The 22,926-nt window shown below is 38.1% G+C and overlaps 1 protein-coding gene across 1 annotated transcript in view; it reads right to left on the reverse strand.

Moving 5' to 3' along the window:
• Positions 1-22,926, reverse strand: part of MARCHF1 (membrane associated ring-CH-type finger 1) — a 241,533-nt gene that overhangs the window by 155,597 nt on the left and 63,010 nt on the right. Inside the window, exons 3-4 of the mRNA XM_068942414.1 lie at positions 5,119-5,197; positions 4,956-5,039 (exon numbers count right to left, since the gene is read on the reverse strand). Of these exons, the coding sequence (XP_068798515.1) occupies positions 4,956-4,970 (15 nt within the window). The 5' untranslated portion in view covers positions 4,971-5,039; positions 5,119-5,197. The remainder of the gene's footprint in view (positions 1-4,955; positions 5,040-5,118; positions 5,198-22,926) is intronic.

Here is a 22,926-nt window from a genome sequence, read left to right on the forward strand (position 1 = left end):
GCATATAGTACCAGTCAGAAGTTATTCCAAACAGAAACTACCTTATTCCTCTTTTATTTGGCTCTCATTAAATCAATGACCAGTCGCTAGAGCCTTTTCTCCAGTTTTTCTCAGTATTTCTCTTTGAAGTACGTTGCTAAAGCGAGCTAGACTTAGTGAAAACAGTACGCATAATATTAAAAAATAACTGCATGTCTCCAAAGTCCTTATTTCTTCACCAATAAGGCAATACAGTAAAGAAGAAAAGAATAACTTGAAGAAAAACTCTGATGAGGCTCAAGTGAAAGTTTTGCCTTTAACTTTGATAAAGAGTGATGTCAATCATATAAAATTTCTACTGTTTATCTAATCACAGCTTGCAAGCTTCCTCCTGTTCAGATTCTCCCGTAAAGAATTTTCTGCATAAATTGTCCTTAGCCTTTTGAAATTCTCATACTCAAAACTGCACAAATCAACAATTTTGGAAGAAATTATGGTTCTAGCCATGTTTCAGCACAGACATACCAGAGGTAAGAATCTAGCATCCCCTTCTTTACAATGCCACTGCATATAATCCAGATGAACAAAAGGGTACACAGTCACTGTATTAGTAAATTGATGGAAAGGTGCCTTTGTTCATTCTTACCAGGGTATCAGACAGCCTTAACCCTGCAAATGCACATTAGAGATGCATAAACACCCACGACTGGTAAGGACGACTGACAGACTATTATCCCTCCAGAGCAACAGGTTTAGGAAAAAACAAGCTCTAACAACACTTCCTTCCAAAAAAGCACAGGTTCTTGGCCCACATGAATCTCTAAGGAATACAGCCAGGTTTCTGCCATTCTTATTCACACTGTAGCCTACAGTTATTCTCAAATCCCTGATCTTCAAAACAACTTGTAACTGAATATGAGAGTGGTACAGCAGGAAGGAACAAAGATTTTTACAAGTACACAAGTATCTTCAATGCTCCTATAAAACTGTAGTTATATCTAGAATACATGAGAGGCAAATGCATCTTGTGCTTATGGAATTGGCAATTCACATGCCTGAAGGTATTTTTATATATTCAGTCAATGTGACAATAATTATGACTAAGGAAGCAGAAGTAAACGTCACCCTTGTAACTCAGCTCAGTTCTGTGAAATGAACAAAGATTTGGTGACAGAACTTTTAACACTGAACATTAATCTTTACAAAAATCCATGAAGTTCTTATTCTATTGTCTAGTTTCAGATTTCACATTTTTCCTTACACATCTAAGATGTCCAGCAGAAAGTCACCAAGCAGATCAGGAGGCTGAAGAACATGACATACAAGGACAGGCTGAGAACTGGGCTTGTTCAGCCTTAAGAAGAAACGGCTAAGGAGAAACCTCATTGCTGTCTTACCAATACCCGATCGAAAAGTACAGAAAGGAAGGAGTCAGACTGTTCTCAGAGGTCCACGGCAATAAGACACGATGGCAAAGATGCAAGTTAAAACACGGGAAATTCCAAACAGATAGCAGGAAAAATATATTATCAGGAGAGCGGTCAATCACCGGCACAGGTTGCTCAGAGAGGTTGAGGAACTCCATTCTCAAAGGTATTCAACACTCCACTGGACATGGCCCTGAGCAACCTGATCTCATTTGACCTGCCTGGAGCATGGGGTAGGACTAGGCAACCTCTGAAGATTCCTTCTAACCTAAATTATTCTGTGATTCCATGAATACAGTTATTAAGGTTAATGAAAGGAACTTAAATTTAAAAAAAGACTGCAGAAGTCTCATAGTAACACATTTTCCAGAAATTCTTGAGAGCAAGTGAAAGGCATTACTTCATTAGATTTAAATCTTGAAATACATTGATTTAATGAAGTACAACAATTTTGATCTCATCGATTTCCTCTGAGATGCAAATGCTTACTTTCTCATCTAAGTTCTTACAGGCATAATTAATGCCAGTAAGACGTAGGCCACATTGCTGAAGAAACTTTGGGACTGGTGGCTTCAAAGCATCATGAAATACAAGTGAAGCTCTGTGTAGGTCTTTTTAATATACATGGTGCAAACCCAGACCAAAGCTTCACATTTTCATTTGAAACAGGAATGCTTTGTATTAAAGCATAAACGATGGCAATAAGGTTTAGGACTACACTACCTCTGCTGTAAGGTATTGATGCCCACCCTCCATTAGTATCACATACATGTGAACATTAGCTCACGACACTGACCAGAAATAGGTTTGCTGGCACCTGGAAGGACTGCAGATAGGATCAGCTTTAGGCCAAGGGGAGAAAACATGCCTCCATGCTTGTATACTACCAGCTCTCTAACCAGACTTCAGAATGGTCTGCACCTATACAATAAGAGACAACTGAAATCCCAAAAAAGTAATCTTTAAGATGAAGAAAATAAATACTACAATTCTGTTTAATCAGTAGGAAAACTCTGTTCTCCCTTCTCTAGCAGTCTGCTGTAATCATAAAGGATGGGATTCCTGTTACCTAACTTTAACCGGCTCCAAGTTTAGCATGTAATCCAAGAAAGACTCCCTTTACATTCAGTGGTGAGGGTGTATTTATATCAGATACAAACCTTGGAACAGAAATAATTTAGCTGATACGGCTTCCGCACGATGGGCAAAATCAAGAAGAGCAGAATGAGAGAGGTCTTACTCAGCTAATAAAATACCACACAAACCAAATCAATGGTTCATCTCTAACACTTCTTTTCATGGTTGGGAACTAGTAGAACTGTCTCACATTTAATTTGAACATACTGTAACGAACAATATTGCATTGCTAGTGGAAAAGGTTTTTTCTACATCTAATAATTTCCAATAGCTGTCTTGTGAAAAAAATTCCACATCAAAACACAGAGGCATATGCATTTCCGATGCATACTGAACCTCAAAGTAACATATTAGTTTTTAATATCTAGAGCTATAGAATTTCATATTCCCATACATGGTGCCATTAAAGTGCTGTATGCTTTTGAATATTTCGTATTTTATCAAATGTTTTTGCAAACATTTTTGCTCAGGAAAAAAAGTCTGCTATTTTGCCCTCAGATACAGATGGAAATCAGCATATTTTCAGGACTCTAAATATTGCATTTTCCTTGCATTTGTTTTCTGATGTTGTTGGTGGCTATAGCACTGTACTTAAAAGTGTAATATGACTCCCAACTTTCACACCTTGTCAAAGATTTTTCCCCATGTTCTCACTTAAGAATTGCAAAGTCAGTTTTGTAATTTTGTCCCAGTCTTTTTATCTTCCACAAAGAAAATATAAATATATAAAAATACATATATGTACACAAGCATATACATATATATACACACACATATACTTGCACTTCTCCAGTGAGACATGAAGAGAGCAATTGAAAGAGAAAAAGAAGATAGGTTAGCCAACTCTAACTCAATCTTACTCCTTTCTGGCTTATTTTTTGTTGGTTTTTTTTTTAAACCTACAGTTATGATACTGGAAATCCACTCACCCAACTAGTGCTAAGTAATTAAGCTTACTAAATGATTTTGAAAATCTGGCAAACTCAATTATTAAGGCAGCATTATCAGTGCAGCAGTTTCTCTTCCATCTTTCTTGACTAAACATAAAATTTTTCTTGAAACATCCTCGGATATCCACTCCAGGTTCTTTGATGAAACTAAAGGAAATGCCTCATCATCTCAGTAATTTTAATACACTTAGGACAGCATAGGACTAATTGATGAAGTTTACCAGTGCTATCTAAACATTAATAGAGTGAAAACAATAATGCCGTTTTTACTTTACAATACAATGTGCAGAACTTAGATTCTAATTTATAACAGATTTCATTGTATTTGCACTTGTGGTTGTTTCAAACTACATCAAAGCAGTACAGAAACGCTAAGACAAAGAAGTACTTTTGCAAGAAAATTAGAAATAAACATCAAAATATTTTTTGAAACTTCATAAAGAATTTGCATTGTGAAAGCCTACCATTTACAGGTTTTAATTTGGTTGCAGCTTATGTTAAATAAAATTACCTGTACACGGCCCAGGCACAGGAGTTGCTACTACTTACTTTCAAATATTGAACGCAAGATAAAGAATAATTTCTGAAATAGTTATTTTTAAAGGATTAAGCAGCTACTGTAAGTTTTGGGATACTACGTGAATATGTTCCCCACTATAGTTTTCAAGAACTTGCTAACTAGATGATGTTTAGTTAAATTACAATAGTTGCATATGCCAGGGAGAAAATTAATATACTGGTTAAATTCCAGCTTGTAAATATTTTCTGTAAACTCCAAGTTTCCTTCAAAATATATTTTTAGGTTTATATTTATACATGACATCTAGGTAGAAAAATTTTCATTTGCCTGTCTCATAGTTTATTTTCAAATTAGAATTCTAGACTGGGACTAACAACTTCTGAACTCTGTTGACCAGCTCTGCCATCAGCTACATGAACTTGCAAAAATCACTAGTCTGTCTGATGCCTCTGATTCTTTGAGTAAAACGGAACTTCTGTTACTCTTCTTGCAGTTCACATCTCTCATATACTTAAATATTTTGATGCAGGCTACCGGACCCAAGATGAAAACAAAAGTTTAAATTCATAAGTAGAGTTGTTGTTTGATCTGTTTAAATGACTGAACTATACCTTGCAGAAAATTATTTGCTACAAATGGCAAGACTGTAAAGGATATTATCGTACCATTTAATAACTCTGGAAAAAGATGGCCAGTCCAAAACAGGTCTGAGTCACAGCAGGCATCTGTATGGCCAGTATTTGCTCTAAAACCTTTTAGTGGAAAAGATTTATGCTCTTGTGCAAGTCTGGACATTTCCCACCTTTCATTCACTTTTTAAAGACTTTCTGAAAAATAAGCTATCATACTTGAGCACACATCACGATGCACGTACAATCATGATACAACATTCAAAACTGTTGGTCTTTAGATTCAAAAATTTAATACAAGAAAACAAAATACCTGTTTGCTCTTCATTAGAATATAGCAAGCTAATAGTAGCAGGTGTTAAACAAGGTATTTTGCAGGGCTTTCTTCTCCATCAAGCTGCAAGTTAAAATATCAAAATAAAACTTTTTTCCCAGCAATATATTCCCCCATTTAAGAACAGAAAAGAAGAACTTACAAGTAAAGCAATCTTTTAGCAAATTTCTGCTATGACAGAGCTTCACATGGCCCTTCAGTCTACTTCTTGGGTTCATTTCCTAGAACAAAAAGAAACAACACTACAGATGAAACCAGCTATGTAATACTGAATATGCTTAATATTCATCAATCATGCTGTGAAGCAAGCTTTGAATAAATTTTTAATGCCAATGTCTTTCAGGTGGTACAAATCTAAAACAACAACACTTTTGGAGTTATAGGATAAGCTTAAACAAGGTTTATCAATTCTTATGCCAGATTCTGGTTCCCATTCGTCTTTCTGTAGACTCTCAGTTTGACCTGAGATTAATGCTTGAATTCCATAAGCACAAAAACCCAAATGTGACTCTCCCTTTATTAGCAACACCAGCAGAGAAAGCCTTTTTGTAATCACTTAAACCTTATGGCATAGGCCCAATACCATTCAAGACATTCAGCAAAGCACCCAAGCCAGGTTAGCCTGACCCATGCAGCAGCACCAGGAGGAAGCAGTGAATGACAATAGCAGGCAACTCCCTGCTGCAGGGGATGGATGTCCCCATCTGCCAACCTGACCTGTCACCTAGGGAGGTTTGCTGCTTGCCAGGTACTTAGATCTGGGACATTTCAGAAAGACTGCCAAGGCTTGTCCAGCACTCAGACTATTATCCACTACTGCTCCTCCACTTGGGTACCACTGATATTGCCGGGGGCCATGGAAAGTATCAAGTGTGACTACATGGCTCCAGGGGTGATGGGCAAGGGCATAGGGGCTCAGGTAGCTTTCTCCTCAATCTTGCCAGTAAGAGGGAAGGGCACGAGGAGGAGTGGACAGATCCTGCCAGTCCATAATTGGTTACACTGCCGATGTCAGCAAGAAGTCAAGTAAAAGTGGCAGGACACCTACACAGGTGAACAAAGACCTGACAAAACTCAAATGTAAAGAAGCAGCATACAAGAGATGAAAGCAGGGAGAGGTGACCAGGAGGAAATACAGAAATACTGTTCAAGCACGTCGGTATGGTTTAGGAAAGCCAAAGCCTGTCTGCAGTTGAATCTGGAGAGATGCATGAGAGCAACAAGAAAGGTTTCGACGAGTATGTAAACAGCAAAAGGAAGACTAAGGAAAACGTGGGTCTGTTGTAGAATGGGGCAGGAACCCTGGTGACAAAGGACATAGGAAAGACAGGTACTCAATGCCTTCTTCATCTCAGTCTTTACTAGTAAGACCCATCTCCAGCAATCCCAGGCCCCTGACACCAGAAGGAAAGTCTGGAGCAAGGTATATTTACCATCAGTGGAGGAGGAGGAGGTCAGGGAACATTTAAACAAATTGAATGTACACAAAAACCCTGACAGGATGTGCCCACAAATGCTGAGGGAGCTGGCCAATATTATTATGAAGACACTCTCAATCACCTTTGAAAGGTCATAGCAATTAGGAGAGGTTACTGAGGCCTGGAAGAAAGCAGATATCATTAGTAACTTCAAGAAGGGCAAGAAGAATGATCCAGGGAACTACAGGCTGGTCAACCTCACCTTGATCTCTAGAATGGTTAGAGAGCAACTAACCCTGAAAATCATTTCCAGACACAAGATGGACAAAAAGGCGATTGGGAGTAGCGAGTATGGATTTACAAAGGGGAAATTGTGCCTGATCAAACTAATAGCCTTCTATGATAAGATGACTGGCTCAATGGACAAGGGGAGAGCAGCAGATGTTGTTTATCTTGACTCTATCAAGGCTTTCAACACCATCTCCCATAACATCCTCACAGATGAATCACGGCAGCACAAGCTAGGTAAGTGGACAGTGAGGTGGACTGAAAACTGGCTGAAACGCCAGGCTCAAAGGTTGTGACCAGCAGCCCAAATTCCAGCTGCAGGCCAGTTACTAGTGGTGAACCACAGGAGTCGATACTGCAGCCAATACGGTTCAACAGCTTCATTAACTACTTGGACGATGCAGCAGAGCGCACCCTCAGCAGGTCTGCAGGGGATACAAAGCTAGGAGAAACGGCTGATACACTAGAGGGTCACACCACCATGTGCAGGGACCTCAGCAGGCTGGAGAAACGGGCAGAGCACCACCTCGGGAAGCTCAAAGGCAAGGGCCAAGTCCTGCACCTTGGGAAGAATAACACCAGGCACCAGGACAGGCTGGGGGCCGGGCAGGGGGGACAGACAGCTGGGAAGCAGCTTGGCACAAAAGGACCCGGGGCTCCTCGCGCACAACAAGTTGACTGAGAGCCAGCAAAGGACCCTTGCGGCTAAGAAGGCCTCCCAGGCTGCACGAGGAAGAGCAAGGCCAGCAGATGGCGGGAGGTGATCCCACCGCCACATCTGCAGCCCTGGGTCCAGTGCTGGGCTCCCCAGTGCAACAAAAACACAGGCATCTCATCTCGGCACGAGTCCAGGGAAGGGCCACAAACATCATTAAGGGACTGGAGCATCTCATACAAACAGAGGCCAAGAGAGCTGGCACTGTTCAGCCTGGAGAAGGGAAAAGCTCAGGGGATCTTATCCAGGTGAATAAATACTTGATGTGGGGGCAGGGGGGAAGAGGGGTGTAAAGAAGCCAGGCTCTTTGCTGTGGTACCCAGTGAGAGGACAAAGAGGCAACGCACACATGAATCGAAATAAAGGTAATTCCAGTGCAGCATTAAAAAGTTGGGTTTTTTTTTTTTTCCTTAACGGTGACGGTATCCATATTTGCAAGTATTTAAAACCTGAGTGGACATTGCCCTGCACAACCTGCTTTAGTTGGTCCTGCTTTGAGCAGGGATTTGGACTAGACAATCTCCCATGCTCTCTTCGCGCACGCATGTGTATGTGTTTTAAATGTATGTAACTGGTAACCCTGATTCTAATGAAATCCAGTGCGTCTTTTGGCCTCTTTGGAGTTAATGGCAAGAGTCCACACTCAGATTAAAACTAGTGGGGGCAATTCTGATAATTGGATCAAATTTATGGCATAACAGAAACTAAGGAATTTGCTGAAATAATTCCTGCCTCAGACTCTTGTTTTCGCTAACTGACTGAAAAAGCAGGAAATATGTATTTATAACAAGTTTTAGGGGATATTCAAATACGATATTTACTGGAATAACATACACAAATGTTTTCTCCTTTGTAATGAAAAAGTACACTCTAAAAGAGGAAATCATTCCTCTGAGCACTCTCAAAAAAACTCTTTAATTTAACATGCACACTAGAAACGTGAGTCAACAGCACAGTATTCTGTGATACTAAATGAAAAACAGATACAGTTATATGGGCATTCACGGGTTTTTGACTCCATGACCCAGAGAACTGTTCCACTGTATATGACGAAATTAGCCCACGGAATAAGTTTCATAACTCATCTAGAACAAAAGCACAGATACATTGTAGAATAAAAGTTAATGAAATTCCTTAGATTCAATATATTACTTAGGAAAAAAAAATCCTTTAGCAGTTGAAATTATTCATCTTTTAAGTGAGCAGGTTACGTTTATATTTTTGCAGATTTTTTCTTTACAAGTTCACGTCTGAGTTGAAAATACAACTACAGAACATATTTCAAATGCTCTAAAGAGCTATTTCCCTAGGGGGGAAAAAATTATCAGTACACACTTATTTTACTCTCTATTGTCACAGAGAACAAAGAATATATATTAAAGTGCATTTCTGTATATATGTACCCTTGCATGCATATGCTGCATGTATACAGTAGCATGGACATCTCATGTTCGTGTTGCTAAGGAACCAAACAAAAGTGTGATTACAAAGACATTAATTCTCAAACAGGGAGAGTATGTGTATGCCTTTTTTGTTAATCAAGGAAAAAAGCTAATTTACAAGATTACTTGGTTAATAACCAGGAGCACATTAAAGCTAACAAAATCATTAAATCTGAAATTAGAAGTTGATCCATACCATAGTGTTTTATGTACTTTAACATAACTTCAGAAGCTAGCCCAAAAGGTAGTAGACTACAGCATGATGTTAAGATGTAACTGTTTTTGCCTGTAACAAAAGATGAAACAGAGAAACCCTGACAGTTTTTTTTAAACTTGCTAGAAACTCAAAAAATTTAGGAAACATCACAGTTAAAATCAATGGCACGAGATAAAATACCATGGAAATACACTACTGCTTTAAAGGAAGACAGAAAAAGTTTGCTATAGAGCTGTGTTTTGGGGAAAAAAAAAAAATCAATCTATAGGCATAGCCATAAAAAAAAAGGATGAATCAACTGTTACTTGGGTTCACATTCATATTTTCCTGCTGTTTCACAGAACATCATATAATCCCTATTCAATACCTGTAACAGTTTTATTTATTTTGGTCCATCTGCTCTGCAAATGTTCTTGCAAAGCAGTCTCCCATGGCAACATCAAATATCACATAGACCCAGTCTTCTGTTGAAGCACTTAACCGATCCACTTGTGAATTTCAAGCAGTATCTCTTCCTGCAGTACTTGCTCAGGTAAATAACAAATAAAATGTAGTCTCCCAAGAAAAGAAACACATATATGAATGAAACACATATGCTGCATGAATATGAACCTAATTTGGTGGGCCCTTTTTTTCCCCCCTCATTACAATAATTTCATTTTTGAAGAGATTTGCATTTCAATCATGTAAGGCAGGAATGGGAGATCTATGTTATAAAACAACTATCAATCTGTTGGTATTTTTTAGTTGATGAAACAGCTCGAAATAGTTACATGTAGCAAAACAAACTGTGCACAATAAAAGTTCTAAAGAACTGGCCACACTACCCTGGGCAGTAAAAGTTTTGGAATTAAAAGCACACAGTGACTGCCTGGTATGCCACAACTGCAGCTACGTATAATGAATCACCTCCACATCATCAACAGCCCATCAGATTTCTTCACCCTCATGTTTAGAATGATCAACAGAAACATAAACAAGAGGAAATTTTCCTTGATGTATTTTCATGCAAGATAGGAACTAACAGTATCAGTAAACTACCCAAACACAACTTATGTACAAACCTTTCTGATCTAGCTATATTTGTCTCAACCAAAACTGCCAAAAAAACAGACAGCAACTCAAGAGTTTCACCCAAGAATCCATCCTGAGAACCTATAGTTCCAATTTTAGGAAGCATTAGGCATATACAACAATACTTTTTAGCTCTTCTGAAAAACTCTGAGTAAGCACTACAAAAAATGAGTAAATATTATAGGTTAGTTTCGAGCACACTGGTCCTGGGTGTTGTAACAGAGTAGCGTTGTGCAAGTGTTGTGCATATTGAGGAAGAATTCTCTAAATTCAGAATTCAGCAGGCCAGTGTCCTGAACGTCCTAAGATCTAATATGTGTATTTTAGGCTCTTCTATTCAGGAACACTGGAAGCAGCTAGAAGCAGCCTATATGGAGACTTAAAGAGTAATCAGCTGTAGCTTCTAGGCCATTTCTACACCACTGTACTGTAGTTTCTAACTTACAGCTACTTTAAAAATATATATTCTTATGGGATCCCAGAACCAAAATAAAACCAAAACTGCTGGATGCAGACCTCACAATATTTTTCTACTAGCGTCACTGTCTTCACCTTTACTTGGGTTACTGTTAGGCTTTCTGCAGACCTACTTCCTCTTGTTCATCTAGGAATTCAGTCCAAATGGGTTTTACAGACTTTATAAGAGTGGTCCAATTCTCTGCTTTGTATGACATAGTCCTGCACAGCAATTCTGGTATTTTAGGAGGAAGGGCTTCTTTGCACATCCTGAACATAAATGACACCATGGGCTACGCAGCAAATCTCTTATTTCTAGGGAGCGTAGAACAGCCCTACAAGAGGACTGTGTAGCTGGTCTGTTGCACATGCAGAAAATCCAGTTATTTTACAAAGCATGTATGCAAATACTGCTGGACAGATAAATCCAAAACACAAATACCGGAGCCCTCTGCTTCCAAATAAGAGCTTGATATGAAATCTTTCTCTCCAAACCCACAACACTACCTAGGTGAGGTCACCCACTGCCTTCCCAGCATTTTTGTACTACCAAATTGGCCAAATGACACTTGCCTGCAAGTAGAGACAATTTCTATTTGAGATAAACAGTTCATTCTACTACTACATTCTAAAGAAGTCCAAGTTGTATTATTTTTATCATGTTATTAAAACACGCCCTTGAGTTGGAGTGTTATGTTCATGACTTCTAGCATAGTTTATTTCTTAAAGGCAGCTGATAGCACTTCTGCAGTTAGCCACTAAGGCTATGCTAAAAACTGATAATTGAGTTCTTCAGTTGTATTAACCTAGCCACACATGTTTTATCATCCTTTCTTATTTGCAATTTATTTCTTAGTGTTTACAAAAAAACAGACATACCTAAAAATCAAACGTTTCAGGTAAAACTATAGTGAAAGCTATAAGTAGTACATTTACTACAAGCTTTCAATGATAAACCACAATTACTCTGAATTTGTTTTTCCATAGGAAGACTGGATTTCTACTAGTTTTGTTATGATGCACTGAAATTATCAGTGATTATTGGTAACAGTCAGTTTTATTACATGCCACAGACACACACAAGACAAATTGGCTGAAGAGCAGAGGATGTTATGAAAAACATTTTCCAAGTACAATATTCCGAAAGTAATGATTTAAACTAAAAATAAAATACAAGTTTATAAAGTGCTAACACCTTGCTTTTTCTGACAGTGTCTGAAAGACTACAAAACCTTTAAATTATTAGAATCTATTCTGGGAATGGCTAAGCAGCCAGTACTGTATTCATTTATCCTTTGTCCTTTTAAGCTTTCAGGGTGCTGTGTAGTCATAGTAACTATGTCTTTTCTCTCTGAAATCCATTAGCTGGTTTCAATCTGCGATTCAATACTACCATAAAAATCAAAGCCAAAGATTAAAAAAATTATGATAAAAAAGATTCTTGGAGACTAGCATTTCTTTAAAAGCAATTTCTGTATCTTCATGCTTTATACATAACAGTAACAGAAATCAAAAGGTTAAAGGGACATCAAAAGATAAATTCAAAATGAATTCAAAAACTTGGCTAACTTCAAGAACCCTGGAATACAATCTCAAATTAGACCTCCTAACAAAATTAGTTCTCATTTACATTAAGTCAGTCAGTGCTACTAGCTGGCCATCACGGAAATGACACTACAGATGAGCTTTCCCCTCACCGTACCTCACTCCCTTTCTGACAGCAGAATAAGGTACAAGTAGGAGAGAAGAAGAGAGACCAGGATTTTCACAGCAATTTGGACAAGCTCATGCACAGTGGCACAAGATTTAAAAACAAAACAAAACAAAAAAGCCACTATTGTTCCTACATTTCTTTTGCATGATCACAGAATCACAGAATCGTTTAGGTTGGAAGGGACCTCTGGAGATCATCTAGTCCAACCTCCCTGCTCAAGCAGGGTCACCTAGAGCATATTGCCCAGGATCACTTCCAGACGGCTTTTGAATATCTCCAGCGAAGGAGACTCCACTACCCCTCTGGGCAACCTGTTCCAATGCTCTGTCACCCTCACAGTGAAGAAGTTTTTCCTCAGGTTTAGGTGGAACCTCCTGTGGTTCAGTTTCTGCCCGTTGCCTCTTGTCCTGTTGCTGGGCACCACGGAGAAGAGACTGGCCTCATCCTCTTGACACTCCCCCTTCAGATACTTGTACACGTTGATGAGATCCCCTCTCAATCTTCTCTTCTCCAGGCCGAACAGGCCCAGCTCTTGCAGTCTTTCTTCATAGCAGAGGTGCTCCAGCCCTCTAATCATCTTGGTAGCCCTCCGCTGGACTCTCTCCAGGAGTGCCATGTCTCTCTTGTACTGGGGAGCCCAGAACTGGACACAGTACTCCAGGTGAGGCACGATGATAGTACAGAGAGTACATGAGTGCACGATGATAGTACAGAGAGACTACAAATACTCTTGTGTGTATACTTTAAAAGCATTCCATTGTTAGAAAATAGAAAGTCTTGGACTCTTATTCCATGGAGACAACTTCAAAAGAAGGTTGGTGTTTCAGAAAGCAGTTAAGGATAAGCTTAATCCTGTACTTATTATTTGCATATACTGAGTCCATCATGACAATCCTGAGCAATTTCAATGCCAGCTCAGACTTGACACTGGTCACAGGTAAACTAGACTAATGACCTTGTCACTGATTGCTCCAATCCTGTTTTATCAGGAGGTCCATTTGGTAATTAGGACAAGCTGCACTTTTCTACAAGGAGGAGGTAATCTATAAACTGGTGAAATACATTGTATAGGCCACTAATTTAAAAATAAAGGATTCCTTGAATCTCTGTACTGAATTCCTTAACAAAATTTTCACTGCTTCCTCAGCTGTTGAATTCACTGTTAGCTCAATTTTTGCTAATATGATTTTATAGTTTGATCTGCTTCTGCTTTAAATTAACAAACATGAATCAGATGGGTGAAATATCTACTACGACAAGAAAGTTGTGTGTGTAGGGACTTTGTGTATATGGACTTCTACTTTTATAGTAGAATTTTTGAATTTTTTTTTAAAAAAAATCATTTCAGATGGCATCACACATTAAGCAGTATTTGAAAAAGATATATCTAAGTTTTGTGCATGGAAGCAAAAATAAAGATACACTCCTATCCAACAATTTAGCACAAATAAGGGATGTTGGCATTAAGCATAAGAATACGACTGAAGGAAAAAGTAGGCATACAATACTAGCACACACATGTGATTCTTTTATCACAAATCATCATTTTAAAAGCGTGAAACTTTTTTTCCTGTTTGTTTTTAAACAAGACAGACAGGATCTGTGATTCACAGAGACTTGTGTGCATTGTCCGTACAGCTAAAGCCCGCAGAGAGCAGGAGAAGGAAACCATTAACAAGAACAAAAGAAATACTGTGCTTTCTAGTGCCTTACTCTGCTGTTACCCTTTCTTAGAACAAGCAAAAACACTCAATGTCAAGACCATATTTATATAGGATAAAGAAAGATCACACGATTATTTTATTTTTAAAAGGTATCAAAAATTGCAAAGGGAAATCACACTCACATTCAACTGAGAAAAAAAAAATACCATATTGGAGTTGAATGAATCTACAACTCTACTTTTCCCTTTAATACAAAACTTGTGAAATCCAAATTCGTTAAAGTTAACAGCAAAACTCCCACAGACTTCAAAAGGGCAAGGATTTCACTGCTTATCTTCATAACAAGGACGACAAAGAAAGGAATTAAAGGTGATGTTTCCCATCACTGTGGTGGAGGATGGAGTCACGTCATCATAGTTTCTACACCTGACTTGGCCAATGATTGTGATCTTCAGCTCCTCCTTGATCCAAACAGAGGAGCTACTTCTGCTATCGCTTTCTAGGAGCTAGACGGTTAAACAAAGATGAAGAAAATTCTTCCTTCCACTTATTCTTGGGTGCTACCTTTCCAACAAAAACAGAGGGAGGATCAATTTTGCTTTATAACACAGTAAGCATTTTGAGGAAGGGGAATATACTTAATAATTAGAACATTTGGTCAAGACACAAGATCCAGATTTGATTTTATCCTCAGCCTTAAGATATTCAGCTATTTGAACAATTTATTCAACTATCAACTAACTTACTATTTTAAAAATCATTGTCATTACCGATGGCTGTGCAATTTCATCCAGTCAGGTTATAGAATAATGTACTTTCTATCCGCGTTATTCACAGCCTGCGAACAATAACCTTAGGAGAGCACAGGAGGCACATTATACAGGCACATTACTTTCTCTACACAGCCTTACCGCTGCAAAAGGCTCAGAATGTGAAGCAGCTCTGAGGGGACAAGTCACCAGAAATTAAATCCAGTCCCATGAGTTTAAAAAAAAAAAAAACCACCCACACACAAACAATCCTCCCCCCACAGAACTAGAGATTTGATAAAATGTAAATAGCTATATGTGTTCTCAAAACACCTCTAAGTGTTCCTACCAAATTTGATGATAGTTTTCACAAACAGCTCAAATTAAAAAACAACAGTGATTTTCTGTTCCTACAGGCTTCATAATCAAAATATTGGACAGCATTCTCTCTGAATGTCTGTTTATGGAATTGCATCATTTACCTACAATTATTCCATAAAGTTTCTTTAAAATTCCAAATCTACTGTTCCCTACTTTTCCTGTTTATCTTCCACTCATAAAACTAAAAAGCCCCCAAAGTTAAAGTCACATATTTTCAAAGCGTTGGTTGGTACCTCATTAAATTCCATAGGTTTAAATCCTTTAAAGTCCTAAGAATATTCTGCAAGCTTTAGGAAGCACAAGGGAGACCTCTGTGCAGAGCCTGTAGTACCCATTAGGCTTGGAAGAGGACCAGCCACGGGAAGTTTAATTTTCCTTGGCATTAAAAAACAAGAGAACCCCATACAAATAGAATAGCCATGTAATATCTTTCATCTGTAGAAGCTCAGAGAGGTGCCACTCTGCAGTTCTCATAGTTACCGTTTTACACGGCCACACTCTGAGTAACGACCTCACATTCAATAAATCCCTAAAGGCTTCCTCTGAATTCACAAGATTTTGCAAAAGTCGAGCAAAAATTTTGCACTTTCACACCAGTGTCTTTTCAAAGAGTAGGTATTTTGCTTGCGGTTTGGCCACAATGAAGGTATAGGAACTGAAACCATTACATGACTTCTTAAAATTCTCTATTAGCAATTTAGACAAGTAATTTTAATGACAATCCAAGTGGTTTTAAATAATGAAGGTGATCCAACTGTAAACAAGTTTCTCTTTCCAAATTCTGGTCAGATCATGAGGAAAAAATCCTAAATCATTCCTAAATTGCAACATAGTAAGCAGAATCCCCATACAGTTTCAATACAAGCTATCAAATGGACAAAAATTTGATAGCCATAGCTTTCAGATATGTGACAGTCACAAAAAATAACAGCTAAAGATTCAGTGACTTAAACTATGTCTTTTAACAAATTAGAAGTTCTTCTCTATAATTTCATCCCATTCACTTTGTCCTATTCAGCCAGTTCAGATGTCTTATATGCCACTCAATCTTTCTTTTGACTGTCTTCCCTGCTCCTCAATTCACAGAACACACCAACATGACAAGAAACTGTCTGATTACATTGATATTATGGTGACAGGCAAAGAGATCTAATAAAGTTTTGAAGATATCATATCCATCTACTTCTTAGCATACATACAATGTGTAAATCATAATTTTAGTTGCAGAGTATCACTAACTCAGCAGTTAGTGTTAAGGATCACAGCGTGCAAGAAGGTTATTTTCATATATATATATCTTGCAAAATTCTGTGATCTTTCATATGTGTAGCAACATCTTCCTGTTCCTTATTTCTTAAAAGTATATTCTTAAGTGAACATATTTTAAGGTTCCAGGTTGGTTTTAACCTTAGAATAACAATGACAATAAGTCAGCTGTGACAGCCCAGCATTTTGCAACACATACCTTCATTTGATTTCTTAGTGTGTTATGGACTCTTCAGACCTATATATTGCCTAAAAAATTTTTAAAGATGCTCTTCTGATGACGCTGACACTGCCACGGTTAATGATCTCATCTCTTTTCAATACAGGCAGAGATAGAGCCACTAGAAGGGACTTTCTCCCTCCAACATTTCCCACCTTAGCCTGGCATAAGCACAAGAACACACTAGAGCAATGGATGGCTTAGCAGCAGATAAAACAAACACAAGTACTCCTCATGAGCCTAAGAACCAAGGAAGTCAGGTTTCTACATCTGTCAATTAGCTTTTTGGCTGAATTATGCTAATATCACACTGCCACAAAGTATTTTGGTCTCTATGCACAATCTGCTACATTTGTATGTATACTTAAACTTCTAACTCATACTAACAGCTACCATCAATCACTTTCTCCCACTGAAATCAACAGTGATATCTGGAGAAAGACTTGAGCTTACAAACCGTCGTCATCAATCCAATTTTCTATGCTAGGAAACAAAAGCAGGTAGAAATTAAGGTTTTGGGGGTTCATTTTTTCCTTTTTCTTTTTAAACTCTTAGTTCATCACATTTACCTTGCTCTGACCAAGCAATTAAAACACTAGACATGGAAAAGTCTATTTTACCTAAGCATTTTGTATAGATAGCACCTAATAAGTTTATGAACAATAAAGCATAACCATTGAAAACTGAGTATTGCAATTTGGTTTTTGTGAACAGTCAGCAGTTCTCCTCTGCCTTTGAAGAATATAAAAGATTACATGTTTGTTGGTTAGCAGTATTACCTAAGGTAACACTACCTTAGAAACAGTGCTCAGGCTGCCTGTCACGTAGTCAACTGATTTCAGGAACAGCAACATTTGAAGCGTGTGTGTATAAACTCATTAAGGTAGCTATCTGCACTTCACTATCACTTACCTTTTATTATTCAGCTTTTGCAGGCTGTCTCCAATTATGTTTCCAGGACTGACCTGCTTCCACTGCATATATGTTTTACTTCCTTTCCTATTTTCCAGATAGCTACAGAAAGCTTTACCTCACCACAGGCACTTTATGCTTCTAAGAGTTTGTCCTGTGCCTGAGCCACTACACCTTACCCTTCTCTCCTCCCAGTCCAGATTTAATATATTAAATATTTAAAAATTATATTAAATATTATATATTATATAATATTATATATTATATATATATACATATATATATATAATTATATTAAATATTAAAAAAAACACAGGCATCTCGGAACGAGTCCAGGGAAGGGCCACAAACATCATTAAGGGACTGGAGCATCTCATACAAACAGAGGCCGAGAGAGCTGGCACTGTTCAGCCTGGCGAAGGGAAAAGCTCAGCGGATCTTATCCAGGTGCATAAATACTTGATACGGGGGCGGGGAGGGAAGCAGTATAAAGGAAGACGGAGCCAGGCTCTTCACTGTGGCGCCCAGTGAGAGGACAAAGAGGCAACGCACATGAACTGACCTGAAGGCGGCTTTGGAGTCTCCACCTACAGATAATCAGAATACAACTAGATGCCGTTCTGGGCAACCTGCTCCAGTTGCCCCTGCTTGAGCAGGGTGATTGGACGGATGATCTCCAGAAGTCCCCTCAACTATTCCATGATTCTGTGAAATACTAACATCTCTGGCTTTAAAACAGAGAACATGTTTGAGATTTCTCTCTACTTTGAGAATTAATATATGAACATTGTATTTTCTTATGATTAAGTTTACTGTCGTGCACTGTGGGATGCTAATAGGAACTGAACTACTATATTCTCATTATTAGCTATTTGAAAATAACGATTCTCATGCACATCAGCACCACTAGTGCCCATCTACTTTTCAGATTAAACCTGTCTGTAGCTGGCAGCTGTGAACATGCTGCATGAAATCATGACATACACATACATACATTTAAGAAGAAATAAGGGAAAAGGGCTGGTAAAATTAAGTATTCTGCGTTTGTTTCTCAGTTGCTTTTCAATAAAATGATTTCATAATGGGATCACTTGGATCTTAGCATGTGGATTTTTCAAAGTACCAGCTGTTTTGGCAGTCCTGGTAAATTTCGTCTCTGATATCTACCACGATTAAATGCAAACCACCCTCATTCACTATACAAAGCAGACCTTGTTTTTCCCTCAAAATCTGAGATACATATACAAAAAAAAACAAAAAACCAAAAAACAAACTTTTCTCAACATTTCTAATTCACTATAAAGTGAGCTGTATCTCTCATTTTGTATTTCACACTTATGAGAAGACTGTTTTACAATTTAAATGGTACGTTACTCATCCATAACCTCCTTTTATGTTGTTTTGATTGCTTGTGAATGGAATATTCATCTAGCATTTAAATTAATACTTAATTGAAGAAAACTCAGCTCAGCACAGATCATGAACATGAGAATTTACAGGAGATACCTATCAAGGCATATCCAGAAGACTGACATATGGAAGTACTAAATGAGAAAGTACTACACAACTTTCTGCCCCCAATGGTCTCTCCCATTACAGCACCTCATTCCTGTAGGGAGCCATTCTATCCTCTTCCTGAACCATTTCCTCCCACCTATGAACCCAACTCAAATTTTTTTCTCAGTTAATATCATCACTAGCTTCTTTTCCTTCTGCTGAATTTGTTTGAAACTCTCATGCCATGGGTCACCATGCTTAGATGCTTCGAGATACAGGAAGAAAGGAATATTTTGAGAAGCCTACCCTTGCTGTTCTGGTGTTACTGATTAAGAGTGTTTATGAGTCTACATCCTCAGAAAGCAAAACAAAGCATACAGTAGGGTGAAGGATATATGACCCGGACAAGAGGCAATGGCCATAAACTGAACCACAGGAAGTTCCATCTGAACCTGAGGAAAAAGTTCTTTCCTGTAAGGGTGAGTGAGCACTGGAACAGGTTGCCCAGAGACTTGCGGAGTCTCCCTCACCGGAGATATTCAAAACCTGCCTGGACGCAATCCTGGGAAATATGCTCTAGAGGACCCTGCTTGAGCAGCGGGGTTGGACTAGATGATCTCCAGAGGTCCTTTCCAACCTCAACCATTCTGCGATTCTGTGATATAAGGCATGTAGTAAATTGCAAGCAAACAACACAGGTAATCCGTCACACATAGCAACTCCTCATTGATAAGGTAAATAACATCACTGCAGATAGGCAATTTTGGAAGAGCTTGGCTAAGAGTTCTTAGAAGAAACATCCAATTTTTGGAGATTCTTTCCTAGTACCCAAATAGCATTTGTTCTGTGCTGCTTACTTGTGTTTTTCCAATAGACACTGCCTCACTGAAGCACTACATTGTGGCTATCATCCTCTTAAGAATCCCATACTGAAAGCTGACAGGTTTCTGTTAGCAATTACTTCAGATACCAAGCTCTGCATCTCAAAGCTCAGCATCTAAAAGCTCAATCACTGCGCAGCACTTTGAATAAATATCCCCAAGACAAATCATCAAGCATATTTTCCACGTCATGTGTAGAGGTTGAAAATTGTCTTCCTTTATAGCTCACTTGAAATTGAACTGAATTGAAAAGCGAAATGATCATCTTATTCCAAGCCCTATGCAAGAGGTCAAACCACAGGAAAAAAGTTGAACCCTAAACAACCAAAAAAAAAAAAAAACACCACCAGAAGAAAACTACACCCCACATACACATCCAAACCACTAATGCAGTTAGCTCTAAGGTAAACCTATCAGGTACGCTAACAGAAAATGCCGAAGGGTCTATATGCTAAAGGTACGCTTCTGGTCTTTACAGTAGAGTCCAGTAAACGGGCTGGAAATAATGCTTGCCCTTAAAATGATTTTCTATTGATTTTACAACTAAAAAAATAATAATAAATAGAGAACCATTCGCAGGCAAAATTCATAACTGGAGTTTTGACTAGTTACACTAAGTCAATGATCTCTAAGAATTTAAATTTTGTCTTATGCTCCCTATTTGACATAACATCAAGGGCTCGGTTTCAGGCCACAACTCTAGAAGTGATCAGTGGCCTAGATTAAATATACCAATGAAACCAAAAAACCTCTAGAATAAGGAAGTGTAACTAACAGCTCCACTCCAAAAGCAAAGCAGAATTGCCTGCCACCGGAAAGAGGCTTATCTGTACAAAAATAGACCTTTCTTGGTTGTCAGACTCTAGAACTCCTGACTTACCTAGAAGGCATCAGAACCCTTTCTTATAGACATTTACATTAAAAGGTTGAATTCATAAATAGCCATAAACATGGTGCAAATCCAAAAAAAAAAAAAAATCAGTTTTCTCTATCAAAGAGAGAAAGAAATCCAGTGCACAAACAACTTCCCCACCCTAAGGAAAGAAACGGCCATAATAAACCACAGACAGATATTAGTCTCTTAAGAGATTAACATCCTCAACTGCTATGGAAATATGTTTGCATAACAAGCAGAATACAATAGCCTGATTGCCTAGACAGGTCAGAGCTTAGTTTTAATGCCATATACAGAGCTTGAAATCTTTTGAGTCATAAATGGATACTAAACGAACAACTGACCTATAGGAAAACAGTAAAAAGAACAGTTTTTGTCCAAGAAATAATAAATCAGGTTCTGGGTACTGTTTAACTAGCTATTTTCACAACAAATCATTTCATACACAAAGGGGTGTCTATAACAAATTCATGTCAATAAATGAGACAAATCCAGGATATGAATTAATAACGGGCAGAACACGTTCTTATTAAAAAACGACAACAGATCGATTCGTTTGTCATGACAAAACCAAAACACCTCACATACAGCCTGTTGTGACTTAACAAGTCCCTAACGAAAAAATGAAAATCAATGTACACTCTAGTAGATAGTTAATGTCTGATCTTAGGCACAGTCCCACAGTTTCTTTTTGTACTTCTCTTGTTTCTGTTACTTGTTTAAAGACCTCATTTTGTGGTGTTTAGATTTCTTCAGGGTATATCTTTTTTCCTATTCATTCAGATCCGTGTTTTAATTATCACAGTAGCAAGAGCTCCAGTTTTTCAATTCTTGCTCCTCTGCAAGTTAAAGAAATAAAGATAGTATCTATAATTGTTTTTTATGCTCTCTGGTTGATTAGATTCATAAACATACTGTATGGGAGACAAACTCTCATAGGACTGTTCTAATTAAGAAGTCAAATTGCTGTGCTGATTACAGATACTCTTCGTGAACTTTAAAATCAATAGTTCTCAGAGCAATATGAAATCTTGTGTATGGTTTCAGGAAACAATTATGGTTTTCAGTTTTATCAGAGTATTATAATTTTCATTTCAGAGGAAGACTTACATAAGGGATATATGTTTTTAATTTTTATTTTTTAATAGCCACTATTGCTTTACTTGCATATTTGCCGTCACAGTTACCAGCTACAGAAAGAAAAGCATTTAATTTCCAGGCTGTGAAATATTCACAGTTTCCTAACAAATTCCTAGTTGAAATTTAAGAATGGAAATATTGAGGTTATATATAGGGTAATTATTTTAATGAAGATGACAAACAGGTAAGGGAGCAACCTGCTGAGGGAGCTCGTTACCTACCTCATTAACCTACTGAGGGTACTATAAAGGTTAAGATAAAGACGCAGAAAAATTCTGCTTTATAGCAGTAAAGTGATCCTTCATGATCCAAAGCTGCTTTAAAAAAAATCAGTTGTTCATACCACCCTATGAAGACTAAATTTTAATACTGTATCCTGGTTCAACACGGACTATGGGCTCAAATACAGAAATAAGCAGTATAACCAGACACCTTTTTCCCCCGCCTCTTAATTTTCATGGCCGCTTAGAAATAGAGATTTTCAGTTACTCACCTGCCTTAAACTCTAGGCTTGTACAACGCACATATCCCAGGGAAGACCTCAGCTGTTTTTCACGTAGTGAAAACTTCTCCAGAAGAGATGTAAAAACACAAGGTAGTAAGTTCTGCCTCTCTAAAATCCTAACTCTTCCAGAGATGCTATGGTACCAGCAGCCAAAGCCATTGCGGGGATCCAATTAGCACAACGATCCATGAACGAATTCGTCACTACTATCGCTCCTTGATTTCAGTTTTGGGAACAGCCGTGTATGCACAAAAAGAAACTCCTCCTCACACAGGATACCACTTCAAAAAGCTTTAAATTTCACAACTACAGCTTTAAATGTAAGCATGGCAACTCCAGAACTACTGTATATACTTTACACCTGGCTCCCTAACAAAGGTCTCTATTAGCAGCCAGGGCAGCTCCGCCACCAGACAAATCACATGCAACAATTACCCCTTTTGTCTAGGGGTCTGAGGACTCACCTTTGTTAGGATAAAAAGTTAAATTCCAGCCTTAAAGATCCCACTTTCACAG

This window comes from Struthio camelus, chromosome 4 (assembly GCF_040807025.1).
Source record: "Struthio camelus isolate bStrCam1 chromosome 4, bStrCam1.hap1, whole genome shotgun sequence".
NCBI classification, from domain to species: Eukaryota; Metazoa; Chordata; class Aves; order Struthioniformes; family Struthionidae; genus Struthio; species Struthio camelus.